At 39.5% G+C, this 16,068-nt stretch overlaps 1 protein-coding gene across 1 annotated transcript in view; it reads left to right on the forward strand.

The window, feature by feature from the left end:
- The first annotated feature begins 289 nt into the window (after positions 1 to 289).
- LOC121353247 (regulatory factor X associated protein) overlaps positions 290 to 16,068 on the forward strand; it is a 32,275-nt gene continuing 16,496 nt past the window's right edge. Inside the window, exon 1 of the mRNA XM_041466930.1 lies at positions 290 to 429. Within this exon, the coding sequence (XP_041322864.1) occupies positions 290 to 429 (140 nt within the window). The remainder of the gene's footprint in view (positions 430 to 16,068) is intronic.

Consider the following 16,068-nt stretch of genomic DNA (forward strand, 5'->3'; position numbering starts at 1 on the left):
TTTCGGAGGGGTGAGACAGAGCATACCATTTAAATAAAATGGAATACAACACAGGAGAAAACTGTTCAGCTCTCATAATTTAAGCCAAATAAGTATTAAAGCAATGTGTTGATTTATTAATGACATATAACTCACCTGCAGTACATTTGGGATCAATAACAATAATACCATTATTGGTATAATAAACCAGCGATAAACTATGTCTCCTATAGGCTAAGAAAGGTCCCTCCACAAGCCCTCTTATATGCAGCTTGAGTGTGGGTCCTCCCTTCTTGTGCCTCATTCAGTCATGGCACCTGTTGAGCACCAGCTCCATGAGGAATTCCATAAGGATTATGATCTGGTTGAGGTAAGTGGTGGTAGCAATGCTGACAGGGCAGATTCTGGCAGTGTCAAACCAGGTTTGACTACTGATGGTTACCCTTCAAGGTATTCCCCCAAACCAATATTCAGCTTCTTTTATACTTCTTTTCAGACTGACTGCTCCCTTGTTTAAAGCTCTCTTCGAAGTTTCCTGGCTATTGTTTAATCCATTGATTGTCTCTCTTCCTCTTTAACACCATCGGATTGGAGCTTATGGTTGTCTTCATCTTTCACATCATCAGTTAACATGGACAAATGCCCTCCAGACAATTTTGTGTATTCAACACACACACACTTTACCTCAGACTGTTGTGCTACCAGGTGTTGTTATTCAGGCCATTTGCCAAGCATGGGCTGTGCAAGCACCTATACAGTTTGAAAAGTGCTGTAAATATTAATCTCTTCCCTGGTAATTTTTTATTGTTTAATGTAGTTTACAGTTTAGTTTGGTATCTTGGGGAATGCTTGAAACTGCACTCACCTGCACATTTGTTTCTCATTTAAGTAAAATTAATAGCAGCCATTGAACTAAAGGTTGCTATTGTCACTTCTGCTAATTATACAAAGATAAACACCTGTGGCCAAGCCCAGCTCATCGAGTTGCTAAGCTGTTGGTAAGACATAAGATATAGATCACCATCCATTAGCTTGGCTGCACCCTAGTGTACTGCACAAAGAGTGGGGAGCTGAGGAATCCTTTGCTTCCACACTTGCTCTTTTTTCCAATGTACCATGGCACATCAAGCACAGAGCCAGTACAGGCTGTCAAACTCTACTGAAATCTCTTCAGCAGCTTGAACAGTCATTTACAGCAGTGGAGGGTTGTGTTCCAACTTCAAGGAAGCATCGCTTGGCCTTTATAAACCTATATTTTCACACTTCCTGTCAGAAAGCTGTGACTCCAGAACTAGCCCATGTCATGGGATTGTTGTACTCTGCTACCTCGTGATCCTCTGCCCTCCTAAGCTGGGCTTTGAGCTCCTTTTCACCACTATATGAACTAAGAGCAGGATGCTTTCCTTTTTGCTGGCTGGCTTCTGAACCATGCCAGCTGAGCAGATTTTGTCTCCCAGTCCTGTCCTGTTGGCTTCATGGCACATGCTGGGAAACCAGCACAGACTACACAAGCCACCTGAATTTCATCTGCAGAGCTCCGTTGTGGGTCAGGTCTGAACCCAAGGAGAGTGCACAGGCAATATGATTAATATTTTCCTAGGTACTTACACAGTATAGCCATGGCACAGTGGAGCAAATACTGGCTTGCTTCGGTAACCAGGCTGCTGCAGGCAGGAAGGGCAGCAGTCTGAATGAGAAAGAGCCCAGAAGGGAGGAAAAAAAAAAAAAGAAACTGAGATAAAACAATTAGCTATTGTCTGCAAAATGGGAATATCAAAGCTCCAAACCAAGTTGAATAATGGTGTAACCAAGACTGAAAGCTTGCTCTCCAAGGTTATTAAAGAGTTATACAGTTTCCTGAAGAAATCAAAAGAGGTGACTTGTCAGCAACTGGTTGCAGGAAGACCAGCAGAGATCCTGAAAAAATAAGTTATATGATGACTTGCTTGGGTAAGTCCTGAGGAACCTAAATTTTAAAATAAAATAACTGAGTTGGGAAGGAAGGAAAAGGATAAAGGTTCTGTTGTTTTATCTTGTTCTCTCTGCTTGTTATATTTCTATGAATAAATAAATCACAGTAGTCTGGGAAGCCATTGTGCTGGATTGTTTTCATACCAAAAACCTGGAGGGTGGCAAATTGGTGTGATGCCAATTTTGAAAAAGACTCTGGAGGAGATTTGAGGAACTCTAGGTCTGTAATCCTGATGCTTCTACTCGGCAAATTAAATGAAAATATAATGAAGATTAGAATTAGTGGACACTTGAATAAAAATTATCTAATTAAGTAGAATAATCAAAATTTTTATGAGGAGAAATACTGCCTTATTAACAAGGTCTTTGAGTGATTGAACAAGAATATGGATGGAGGTTATCAAGATCATTCTAACTGCCTGGATTTCCAAAAGACTTGACTAAGCCCATTGCCAAAGATCATTTAGGGAATTAAGAAATCATGGAGCAAAGAGGACAGTACTTTTATTAGTAAATGGCAAAGAGATAGAAAACTAAACAGGAGCAATTGTTTGCTCTTCAGACTAGAGAGAGCTATTTTGGTATTTGACATAAAAAGGGAAAGAGCTGGAAGAGTAGGTGGGTAATAGGCTGGTGTGATATTTCTGATGAAACTAAGTTACTTAGGGTTGTAAGGATGAAGTCAAAAATGAACAAAGATGGACATCCTACGATGTTATGTGAATTAATGAAGAAATGAAGTAACATGGTTAAGAGAGTAGCCTCACTGAAACAATGCTCTTGCACAATATAATGTTACATTGGACAATTAGAGATTAATTTTACAGTGTTATTTGAAAATAGAGGACATTCAAAATGGCATTCTGGGGTTCCACATTTGTTATAGATTAATTACTTTCAGATCAAACACATTGCTTCTATCAGTAGAGATGCACTCTGCTAGCCCTGGAAATTCTGCCTGCCTTCTAAAACTCAGACTAGATTATCTTCTCATTATGTCTGCTTTGATGCCTATGGAAAATCAAGCTGTGAATTCACTCAAGATTCATCAGCACTGAGATCCTCCAGCTGTGCTTTTCTAAAATTTGTGCACAACTCCATGACCCTAGGTTCGGTGATCACTGTGATGAGAAAGCCCTTGAGGGATTCAACACACTCAGTGTTATTGATATTATGTAAACAAGGTGCTTGAAGAACTGAAACACATAAAAGAGTATTTCTGCCACAAAATAGACAGATCTGACAGTATGCTCACAGGAATGATCTCTGTGTAAGAAGATGGCATTTTTACATATCTTCTTTACAGAGTATGACTACACAATAATTATTTTTGACAATACATCAGACTAATGCACTCTGATACATTCTGTAAAATTAATAAAGCCATAGCAATGGCAGGTAGAGCAACGGCATTTTGCTGTTAAATCCTCAGTGATTAGTTAATTATAGAATTAAGAACTATAGAGTTATAGAATTACAGAATTAAGGAATTTTTCCGTTCTCCTGCTAGTACAGACAAACTCCCAAAGGGAAAAATTTTTGGGAAATTTTTTGGGAAAAAATTATTTGTGATCTAATGAATCATAAATTTAAAAAAATAGAATAAAACTAACTACTAGAGCTCCTTTGTAATACAAGATGACAGATCTTTTATAGAAAGAGACAAATTATTCTGTTTAAAGAATCAATATGTGTACACCTCCTAAACTGATTTGTTTACTGTGAGCAGTTTCTTTAAATGCCAGCTGTTGTTTTCAGAGTGATGCTAGTCAAAAAGGATGCACAGTCATTTTAGCTCCTTCACTGAGCCTTAAGAACATTTATTCTAGCTGGTTTTTAACCCAAGAATGAGTTGTCTGCTGAGAAAGCATGTTTTCCTCACATTAGTATTTTTAAATGTGGGGATAAACCAAATTGCATATTCCTTTTTGCTGGATGCCTTCAATTCAAGACACAATGTTCATTTCGTCTTCCTGAATCAATAAATTTCTTTCTAAATCCAGGAGCACCTAAATTTTGCCTTTTCAGTGCTGCAGTTTTTTCTTAAGGGACAATTTCTGAAACTACAGGAAGGTAAATCCTGTATTGTCTCACTAAGTACCAAAACTGACATCTATCCAGAGTGCTGGACAGTTGAAACACTAAGGGGATGGCTCAGCAGCTGGGCAGATTGTAGGTTCACACTCAGTCTACTTTCCTAAGTAGAAAGCTTGTTAACTCTGTGCTAGTTCACACAAAAAGACATAAAACCCACATACAATGCTGACATACCATGCACATGTTCTAGTAGTAGCACCACTTTGAATTTGGTATTTAGAAAGAAGATAAGTCATCCTAATGCCTTCAGCACAGGCTGGTGAGCCAGAAATTCTTCATTTCTCTTGCAGTGTTGTTGTTCTCTACATCCCTGCACAATTCTGCAACCTCATGTGATTAGGCCAACTTGATGTGTAACTTGACATAGGCTCACGGAGAGCAGAGGACTAGAAAAGAACTTGTCCCCTCTAATACTCTGCATAGTATTCACTGCTCTTTCACAACAGGTTGATGCTTTTCAGAGAAAGATGAACCCAAGCTGAAGGATGTCTCAGTCCTTATACACACAATTATTGAGAATTAAACCAATTGTGCAGTTGAAATGCAGTTTTTGCTCATTACAGAGATTACAGACAAAAAGTGCATCCATTTCAGGTTTTAAGTTAATCTTCTCACTGATTTAAAAATGTTAATGGTCTGAGGTATCCATGGTGTGACTGTGCTTAGAATAAAAAAAAGGTTAGATTAATTCAGAGTAGGTCTGCATCCAGTCCACAAAATTTAAGTTTGTTTAGTCATCAAAATCCAAAATAAGTGTCATGGAGAGCTTGTCATGTGTCATTCCTCACTGACTGCTAAGCAAATGTGGCATATTTCCCTTCTTGTGCAAACAGATAAATAAACATTTGAATGTGACAATCAGTAGCTGGCCATTTTTACGAATTTTAAATGAGATGGTTTGGTTTCAAAGTGACAGCCATCAGAGAAGACAAATGCTTTTTGTCTCTACAAAACCTCATGGCATGGTCTCCCACCATGGAGCTATCACTGAGGAAAAAACAAACAAACAAACCCAAAACACAGAAACACCTACTTCAAATCTAGGCAGATCTGCACTACATTGTGGCCACTGCAGTAATTGTGGTTCATTCCCAAACACACTACAGGCTGCATAGACAAAAAGCATAACAAGGATGTTACTGCCTCCTGCTATTATTCCTCAATTGAGGAAATGAAGGATTAATCCTAGACCACCAAAGTTGATTAATCATTAATTCAGTGGAAGTGGGACTAATTATCTCTGAGGATTAGAGCCAAAGTGGTTTGCTAAAGGTCATCAGGAAGTCTTTGACCAGTCTGTGCAGAAAAGAAACTAGGAATATGATAAATATGCATCCAAAAATACAACCAAGCACCATCTCTGATTTGTGTTTACAGCATTTAAGCATCCTGAGGAGACCACTTCAGTGATAACCTCTCTGGTACTTCGAATGCAGCAACGCAAACAACTGACAGGCGACACAAGCTGCAGCTTCACAACTGCAATGACTGTTCTTTAAATTGTGGTCAAGTGTCAAGTGGTTTTGTATCTTCATGAGTACAGGCTAAGGTACCTCACATTGGCTGTGGGTTGAAAACATTCTGACAGGCTCTCACAGCAGAATAGTAGCTGTGGTATAAACTTGCCCTGCAGTAACTTGTTAATGCAGCCAGTCATTCCTTCTGATAACTTCCAGGGATTAGGAGAAGATGTCCCATGGGTGAAAAGCATACACCTCTTTTTATTTTATCCCATTTTTTGTGATAAAGTATAGAAAAATATTTTTATGGGTTTTTGGGGTTTTTTTTGAGTGTCTAGTTTTGAATATAAAATAGGTGTAGTGCAATTCTCTGACAGCAGTTCTGTCATTGCTAAGCTGATTGGAAATTCAGAAGCAGCACAGCTGAGCTCTAGTATAAACTATCAGTAAAAATCACCACTGGGAATTACTGTGTACTTCTGTAGAACAAAATCCATTTCAAATCAGAATGAGACAGTCAAGGAAGCTTGGAAGGTGACTGGGTAGTGTTATCAGTTAAATGGATTTTATAAAATATCAATTTTTCAGAGCTATACTCATTCACATGATATAAGACCAGGCCCTCAGGGATTCTGCATCTCATCAGGAGCAAAGCATGGCAGCAAAGATAGAGCTGGGCCATAAATTGCTCCTGATGGCTTGGTTTCTTGCAAGCCTGCAGCAGTGTAATCACTGAGCTTTCCAGAGTACTTGATCACACAGCTGGCATGTCCTAAAAGAGGGTTCCAATAAAATGCCTCCGACATGCATTATCAGGCAGCACAGAAAACTGCTGTACAAGCAGAACCCTCAGTATGAATCAAAGCTTTGACAGTTCCATTTGGATGGTGAGGAACTTAATGAAATTTTTTCTCTCTCCTCACTTTTGTCTGACATTGTCATGATTTGGATCTGGATGTGGGCCAGCTTTGTGCTGCTCCATGAGTGTGTGACCTGCCAGGGAACACGCCAGCAGCTCTGTTATAGGAGCAGCCCTGATGGCTCCATTCACTGAGTAGCTCTAGGTGGTCCTTTGACAGCACATGGTGGTGTGGCTCTGGCAGACAAGCAGAAAGCTGAGCACAAACTTTCTGCATCCATGTATTTGTAGAACAGGGAGTCCAGTAACTGTTGCTTCCTCCTTATCTTCATTTGCCTCTGAAATGAACTGTTGCTATTACTTTGCTGCTATTTAATCCTTACCATGCTCTTGGCCATCTCCCTGGGCCATCATTCTGCTTCTTAATAAGAAAGTGTGGTCTTGCGTAAGTAGCTAGGTCATCGGGCATTAATGATACAACAAAATGACTGCAAGTTTACACAGACTTCTTTTTTGAGCTACTTCCTTCCTAACTTGGAAGAACTAGCTGTGTTTGCAAGCAGGAATGAAAGGCTCCTAATAAATCCATTCTGTGCTCAGAATAGCCAGTACACACAGCAAGACAAGAGAGCTAGGGCTGAGGCAATTCCATCTCTACACAGACCACTAAAAACCCTTGAAAATCTCCACGACATCACTTTTAAAATATCTTGGATCGTGTGCTTGCTTGTTTTTGAATCTAAAGGTGAATGACAACTTTTCACAGAATCATAGAATAATTTGGGTTGGAAGTGGCCTTTAAGATTATCCAGTTCCAACCCCCCTGCCTTGGGAAGGGACACCTTCCACTAGATCAGGTTGCTCCAAGTCCACAGCTTCTCTGGACAGCTTGTTCCAGTGCCTCACCCCTGTCATAGGACAGATTTTCTTCCTAATATCTAATCTAAATCTCACCTCTTTTATTTTAATGTAATTCCCTCTTGTCCTATCACAAGGTCCAACCCAAAGCCCCAGCTCCCTCAGCAACCTCATCTACAGTTCCCTACATCTGTTATGCCACCAATTCCACAGCACCCTGCACTTGAGCATGTTTGCTGGCCCTCTTCTGGGGACACAGAGGCCAAGTTTTTTATGTCAACCCCCAGACAACGAAAGCTGCCATACCAGAACTTGTCACTGACTTACAAAGATCATTTTACATGATAGACAAAGTATGCTGTGGAGCGTGGGGAACTGAAGGTTAGGGCTCCTGTTCACAGGGTAACTTCTGATTTTACCCAAGGACTCTGTAAGTTGGTGATCACTTCAGAGGAGGGAACCCAGGCCTTCTTCACCTTATAAACTTCTCAGCTGTGAGACTTTGTGTGTCTTTGAGGGTTCATCTCTTGAACCTACTGTGCCTGCCTTCCTGGCTGCTTAGAGGCTTCACCTGTAGGGAGATGCAGTGGATACCCTGACCCTCTCACATGCACAGCACTAAGGCCAACACACTGTTGGAAGGAAGAGTAGATGACTTGCCTCCTCTGAGGGTGTTCAAACTAATTTGCACACTTTCTGGATGATTTAGACTCATAGAAGAGGTGAGCTCTGCTCTGTGAAGTACTTGTGTGTAGCACTCAAGTTGATGGAGGCATTTAATCTGGGTTCCTATCTCTAATGCTGGAAAAGGACTGGAGTTCAACCAATCTTTCCCCATACACTAACTCCTGTGTTTTGTAGATTGCTCTTTGGAAATTACCCAGAACATACCTATGCTTCATGCAGAAAACAGAACAAAGTGCTGGATGCTCTCCTGCATTTGCGTTCCACCACATCACTCTAACAATGGTGTTAGCAGATTCCTGCATTGCTTCATGAACTCCATGTCTTAACTCTTCACACCATCTGTCTTGGCTCCTAATTTACATGTTCTGACTCCTTTGCTGAGGCAAGAGGTCTACTTGTTATGATAATACCTATCTGGGAGGCATATCAGCAGGTCTTGTGGATCTTTCTCAAATTAACTTAAACCCAGAAGTCTCATCAGCTTCAGTCACAGCACTAATCAACTTCAGTCCAAACTCCCTGTAGTAGTTAGAGTCCTAATTTCCAGAAATCTAAAGAGAAGACAGATATTTAACTGCTACTGGGACCTGTATCACAGGGTTCTTCAAAATTCTTGTTCCCCAGCTTTTGAATACATTACCAATACTATGATCCCATGATGAGATTCTTACTTTCTCACCCTCAGTCACCTCTCCTTGGGTTGGTGCCAGCTGCATCTGCAAGAGAATTATGAGTCAATCATGAGTCATGACAAACCAAATGCTGTGCACAATTAATTGCCAACTTAAAGTTTTAGAGATGCTGATCCTGTTAGGGTTGCAGTGACTTATGAGTAATTACAATTCCTAGGATATATCTCATGTTTTCTGAATTGACACAGTCAGATCACAAAATCACAGAATCGTCAAGATTGGAAGAGACCTTTAAAATCATCTGAGTCCAACAGTCAACCTAACACCACCATAATAATCCTGAAACCAGATTCCCAAGTGCCCCATCCAGACACATTTGCAATACTTCCAGACACAGTGACTCCACCACCTCCCTGGTCAACATATTCCAATGCCTAACCAGTGGAAAAAAAAAAATTCTAATATCTAATATGAACTTCCTCTGGTACAACTTAAGGCCATTTTCTCTCATCCTGTCACTTGATGCCAGCATAGGCCGTTCAGAAATATGTACATATTTACATTCTCATGCAGGAAAATCAGGTGCTACAAGCCAAACAGGAATCTGCAGTTTATAGTACACACTTATAATTCCAATATCAGCAGTTGAACACAGAATGGTTATTCTAGAAATTTTGTGTGCTCTGCTCTTTCTTACAAATGGCTCTTAGAGACCCAAGGCTCACCTATGCTTTAGACACTGCTAATACTTGCTGTAACTGATAATAGCAGGTCAATGATATAGGACAGTGTTTGTATAGAAATGCTCTTTTGGATGCCAGTATTATTTGCCATGTAGTTCTAGAGAAACACAGAATGGCTTGTGTTGGAAGGGACTTTAAACATCACTTAGTTCCACCCCTCTCCCCATGGACAGGGAAGCCACTCACTAGATCAGGTTGCTCAAGGCCTGATCCAGCCTGATCTTGAACACTTCCAGGGTTGGGCCATCCACAACCTCTCTGAGCAAACTGCTCCAGTGCCTCACTATCCTCACTATCCACAAAGAGTCCTTTTTTTTGAAGGTCTCTTACGTTTAGGAAGTAAAGAATTTCTTCCTAACATCTAATGTAAATATCTCCATTTTTACTTTAAAAATGTTCCCCCTTGTCCTATCAATCTGCCTGTGTAAAAAGTCACATTTCTCTTCTTTATAGACCCACATTAGGTACTGGAAGGCTGTGATAAGGTCTCCCCAGAGCCTTCTTCAGGCTAAACAGGCACAACTCTCTCAGACTACTATGTTTTAAGTTTTTCAGGTGAGACAACACTGACCATAAATGAAAATCTTTTGCCTACTGTGGACGCAGTTGGACCTGACTTCACTCAAGACCCTCAGTTCTTAAGGTACCCCATGTGGAAAGTGACTTTTGGGGAGGGGAGTGCCCCACCTCAAATTCTGTTTATGTCTTTGCTTTGAAGATTTCTGTAGACCTTCCTGTAACAATGATAACCTCTTCTTCAAATTGTTTTAGTGGAAGAAAATCTTCTCATACTACAGTTGACAAACACAATAGACTTCAAAAGACAACAGAGGTCCCATTTTCCTCTTCTAAAACCTTTCTATATTAGATATGGCATAAAAAAAACTATGACCCCCCATCAGGTCCACTTGTCCATCTTTTATTCCAAAACATTTCACAGAATGATTAATAGATAAAGATGAAATGTGTTTCTGATAGCAAGAACAGCAATCTGCAAAAAGGGATGGCCAAGTATTAAAATTCTATGAGAATGCATCTAGCATCTGCTCCTGATACAATGCCATGCATTCCTTATTGCATATAAAAATAGGCATGGCCTACTGCTTCAGTACTCTGTTGGTGTTTGGTTCTTGAAGGTATTTGTCTCAGAAATCTGTTACAAACAGTATCCTGAGTTCTTTTATCTGATTCTATGAACTATGAGAAATGACGGTCACGTACTGCTATTTCCATTTTTCTCTTTTTTTTCCACTGAATTTTTCCAAATCAGTTCTTCATGGGAAGATCAAGACCAAGATTTATGTGGACTTATGCCAACAGACAATTTGGCCCCAGGTTTCTTTTTGTGTATGATGAATTGACAGTCTTGTACCTGTAGCCAAAGGGAACAGATGGAAGAAATTATAGTGACAATTCTGTTCTAGTTGTATGCTTCAAAAAACTGCAAAATATTGCAAGGAAGTTTTTTCCTCATAAGATTTTATATATCTGATGGAGGTATTAGGAAGCCAAAAGTGCCCATTTTAGCACAATTTCTCAGTACCACTTTCATAACAGTTCGTGCATTAACTGTTTTGTTGTTTCTACTCATCTCCAGTTTCTGAAAAAAAAAAAAAAGATAAAAAAAGGGAAAAAAAAGAGGTATAGATACTGACATTTTGTTACATTTTTTTTTATAAACTACAGTGAACTCCATTGATTACTCTGATTGTGGCTAATGCAGGACCCCTGGGGTTCAATCAAATCTTCTGCTGAGGATCTGGAGCTGTGGACTCAAGCCTAGTTTACAGACACAAGTCTGGAGCCAATTCCTTGCTGATCCAGCTGTAAATGGATATGGAATCATGGCCAGACAGGCTGCAAGCTGCTGTCTACAATAACCACAATGCCCTTTCCAAACCAACACAGCAGCCTTTTCAAGACACTTGTCTCATAAACCTCATATTCACTAGGATATTTAGCTATTAGTCTGAACGAATTCTCCTAGAAATGTTACTATGAAAGAGTCAGCTTAAGAAGAAACTGTAGTGTGATCAAGAAAAATATTTTCCTCATGTTATTTAAGAATATTAAATTTGGCCAGAAGAGTCAGAAGGATCCAACTAGCCCAGGATTCAGACGTACAAAGGCGTTACCGTACTGTTTGTCACAGGTAGCACAAGTGTAACTATGTGCCTCTTGCAATAACTTTTTTCCCAGCAGCATGGTTCATAAGTAATTGCCAATATCCAACAACTGGTAATTGGACTGGTGCTTCTGGAAATCAAAGAATCTGAATACAAGGCCAGTGATGACAAGGCCCTAGGAAACCACAGCACCTCCCTTTTTTATTCCCTTTTCTCTCATTCACTGATGAAAGCACCATCCAGTGGAGTAGAGCAAAATTTTAGTCAATCCTGTGCCTGTCACAGCAGCCAAACTTCAAAGGTGCCAGGAACAGATGGTAATATCCCCTAGTTAAGGGATGTTTGGTGAAACATTTTATAGAGCAGATTGTGGCACTGAATTCAGTAAGGCTAGTTTTCTCTTGAGAGGATAAAAAAAGAGGAAGAAAAGGAAGAAAACAACAACAATCCCCAGGAGAACAGCAGTTAGCATACTTGATGAAGGCAATAAGAACAGTACGCTCACAGTAGTGCTTCCTCCAAATGTTCTCATGGCAATCATCCAGCAAATAATAAGTTGAGGACCTCCTGAGCCAGAGATATTGTCACTATGTTTATTAGAAGAGTATTACGCAACTGTTTAATGCAATTGTGGCGTACACAATGGATATCTTAAGCATAGGTTGTATACCGTCATGCGTAGTACTACTGCACATAACACAACAGGTTTGCATTTTACTTTGGCTGAAGTTCTCTTTCATTAAACTGTCCAGTCACTCTTTGAATTATCTAAACTTGTAGCAACCACAACTTTCTGCAGGGAAACTTTTCACAGCTTGATCGACTATTGTATGAAAATTCACTTCTTTTGTTTGCTTTTATCTAGTCATCTGCTTCTTTCATTTGAAGGTCTCTTGCTTTTGTATGGGATGAAAGAAGTTATAATAAAAATTTGTAATTGTCTTTTCTAGCCACTTGTTTTCACAGACTTTTCTACAGTTATCCTTCAGCCAGTCTATTCAACTTGTCTATTTACAGCAGTTCCTTACCTTTGACTGTCCTTATCCCTTATCTCTGTAGTTCTTGCAGTTTTGCCATCACCCTTGAGACAGAACCAGAACTGTACTGAACACCTCCAAGAGGCAAGCTGTGCATATTATTTTCTGTTTTGTTTGCCAGTGCTGTGCTAATAATTTTTGATTACACTAGCTGCTTTTGGCTTGCAAACAGAAAAATTAATAGAAAAATATTAGAAAAACAATAAGAAAATAGCCTAGCTCATTCCTTAGCGCCAATGAACTGATGCTGGGATAAGAAATGCAAGAGCAGCAAAGATACTAGAGGTGCAAAGAAGTCATACATATGCTCATAACTCACATCTCTTACTGACCTCTGAGGAACTGTCTTAAATGAGAGGTTTTATTAGAAATAAAGTTTTGATTAACCTCATCACCTCCTTGGCAGCATTTACTGCTCTCTGGAAGGGCTATGACATTTCCAGGGGGTCAGCATTTGAACAGTATTTCAAGACTCATTGTACCAAAAGGAGATTTAGATTAAGACTCTAAGCTCTCACAGAGGACTGTCTCTTAAGGAGCTTTAATAACCTGGCTTCTGAGGCTACTGCTCCCTGACACCGCTAGCTACCACCCCAGTGCCTTGGTGCCTCCAGCAATTCCAAGTTTTTTATTTGGGAGGAAATGCTTCCACATTTTATAATTACAATGATCAAGATGGATTTCATTTTGAGTCGGCAAAAGGTTTTGAATACTAAAGTAATTCTTTTAGTTCAGTGTTTTCCATACAGATTTGGTTGGAGTCAACACAAACACAAGGCACTATTTGGAGAACTGCACTGTGAAAAGGCTTCTTAGAATTTTCATGGTTTTGACAAGTAATTAGGGTTTGAAATCTGAGTAATGACAGGCAGAATTTTAATCAGGAAACAAGAAAATGAATATGTAAAGAAAAGATACAGTTCAGCATCAACTGAATGATAGCAAAACCAGAAGTGCCTTGGTTGTGCTATCAGAGATTTAGACAGACTTTTATGGTACTCATAAGAAAACTGGGAAAAGACACACTTGAAAAAAATACATTTGTTGAGAATGACCAAAAAAGGAAAAATACGCTAAAGGAGAGAGGACTATTAATAAAACTAGGTATGGGTGATCCATAACATTTTCAGCACTAGGTTCAGCTTGATTTACTGAAGCCATTCAAAGATGCTGATGCTAAAGGGACACTCCCAGTTCTTGGGCCTTATCTATGGAACAGATTTGTTGTGGAGAAAATGGAAAAGAAGTAGAAGTTTTAAAAGTACATTCACTTGTTCACATATCATTCTACATTTAGACTCACCAAAATAACCTATCACAGCTCCACCAGAATCATGTAGCACTCACAATGTCAGGCATCCCTTTCTCAGGAAATTTGGAACATTTTAATTCACTGGAGAATCCCGTGAATTTTTCTGAAGACAAATTTAAATCCCTTAGCTCTGAATCAAGAAGATAAGTTAATTTCGAATCAAGAAGATAAATTAATTTCAAATCAAGACTAGAGTTTGCTATTTCAGTAACAGCTCTCTAGACTTTGCAAGAATGAGGGGGGACAGGAAATTGCCTCCTTCCTTACTGCACTGTAGTTTACTTCCTGACACCACAATCTCTGAGAGAAGAAAACTCTACTCAGCAGGAGTGCAATGGTCCCTTCTTATTATCAAATTTTCAGTTATCTAATTGATTCTTTTATCATTGTGTTTTGGGACTGGTGAGAAGGGTTGATTTCCTAGACTTTTTTTTTCATTCAGGCATTTAACAAAGAGGTTTTCACCTGTGTCTTTGGCTTTAACTTACTTGGTCTGTTTAACAGGCTTTTAGCTTATATAGATAATTTTAGCTTATGCCATTTTCTTGTGATGATTCTTGGCAGTGTCAGTTGATGATTCTGGGACTTTTGGTAGGTGCAGCATGGCAAATAGAAGAGACAGTCTCTGTGTCACAGGAATTTCTGGGTAAGTACCAGACAGAACAGGATCCAGTAGGTAAAACATACCTCATCCACATGAGAATAGGAACCTAACACATTTTCATTTCAAGAATTTTTTCTTGATGGATCATACCTCATTCCTCTCCTCTCCTCCCTCTCTCCTCTCTGTGAAGTAGAGGTGTCTTTTCTGCAAATAACCTCAAACATTCACAGATCAAGTTGCAAAAACAGTTTTCCTCAAACTAGAAGCTTTTAATCTTTAATTTTGGAACACATTAATTTCTTTAGATGGATATCAGTATGGACTGATATCAGATAGTGGGACTAGAAAATAATTAGCTTTCATACAAAACCTTTAACGGGAAAATCCAGGCCAAGAATATTCAGAATTAGAATTTTCTCCAATTTCTTTCCCCTGGGCCAGAAGTCACAGAATGGCTCTAAAAAAGCAGAAATGACACTCTGCATGGTACAGAGAATTGTGTCAATGTACACTACACTTCCTGATTTCTGCCAGCTATAAACCCCTCAGCCAAGCCCTTCTGCTGGGAAGCCTGTGCATTGGCATACACATGAAAAGAGCAAGAAGAAATGCTATTTTAGGAGAGAATGGAACTCAAGGTACAAAAAGCTTCAGAAAGTGACCTTTGCTGTGAGACTGCTTTGTCCTTTCATGGCAAGGACTGCTAGAACTAGCAGCATCAAGGGTTTCCTGGATCTTTGGAAAGACAGAGACAGAAAATGTTGCCTGTTTCTTCTATTGTTCCCACATAATCTGCAAAACCTATCCCTCACCTGACTGTAATGCTGTGGTCTCAGCCTGCTGGACAGTCACTACAGCAGCAACTTCTCTGTAAGAAAATGTTTCTCTTTGTAAGATCATTCAGGTTGGACCATTTCAGATATATAACTGGATGTATAAAAAGCTACCAGGTCTTTCTTTGCTGGGCCTATTTTGAAATGTGAAGTAGCACCATTATCTGATTTTCAGTTTTGCATGAGCTATGCTTTGCTCCATCTAATTCATAAAAGAGCAGGTACAAATTCCCAAACTGCTGTCCACTGTCAAGAAATTAAATAACCTTGTGGAAAGAAAGCCCCAGTAGTTGCACAGAGGAGAATGACTGCCACAAAACCATGAGCCTGTCTCCACAGCTGAGGAAATACCCAGATGTGAACATCCCATCTCTGCTTCTCTCAATGCTCTAGAAACAAGCACAGCACAGGAAGCGGTGCTGACCATTTTGCTGCTACAGAGAATTCCTGTTAGTGAGTACAGGGAACAACTACAGAAGTAATATAAGGGAAGAGATGGAAAAGAAGATGTTTCCTCTTTGCTGAAAACTTTACATAAGAGAGGAATGTTTCTTTCCAAGAACGGGGTGAAAGGAAAAGAAATCTCTGCAGGACATCTTCCCACTAGATTTGGCTTGACCTGTATATTTAAATAGCAGTTTTACAACCTGCTCTAGCTAGTATGACTGAGATCTATGGTCTTTTGGTATTAATAACCTGAACACTATCAAAAGTTAATTTTATGGTGACTATAGTTGACTGAAGGAGGTTTACAGAGTTTACCATGAGAAGTGTGTATTAGATCATCTGATTTGAATCTCCAGTATTTCACAGGCCATTTCACAGATGTATCACACAGCTCCCCTTTTATTGTGCTATCTTGTGATTGAC

The sequence above is a fragment of the Pyrgilauda ruficollis genome, unplaced genomic scaffold (genome assembly GCF_017590135.1).
Source record: "Pyrgilauda ruficollis isolate IOZ18807 unplaced genomic scaffold, ASM1759013v1 scaffold20, whole genome shotgun sequence".
NCBI classification, from domain to species: Eukaryota; Metazoa; Chordata; class Aves; order Passeriformes; family Passeridae; genus Pyrgilauda; species Pyrgilauda ruficollis.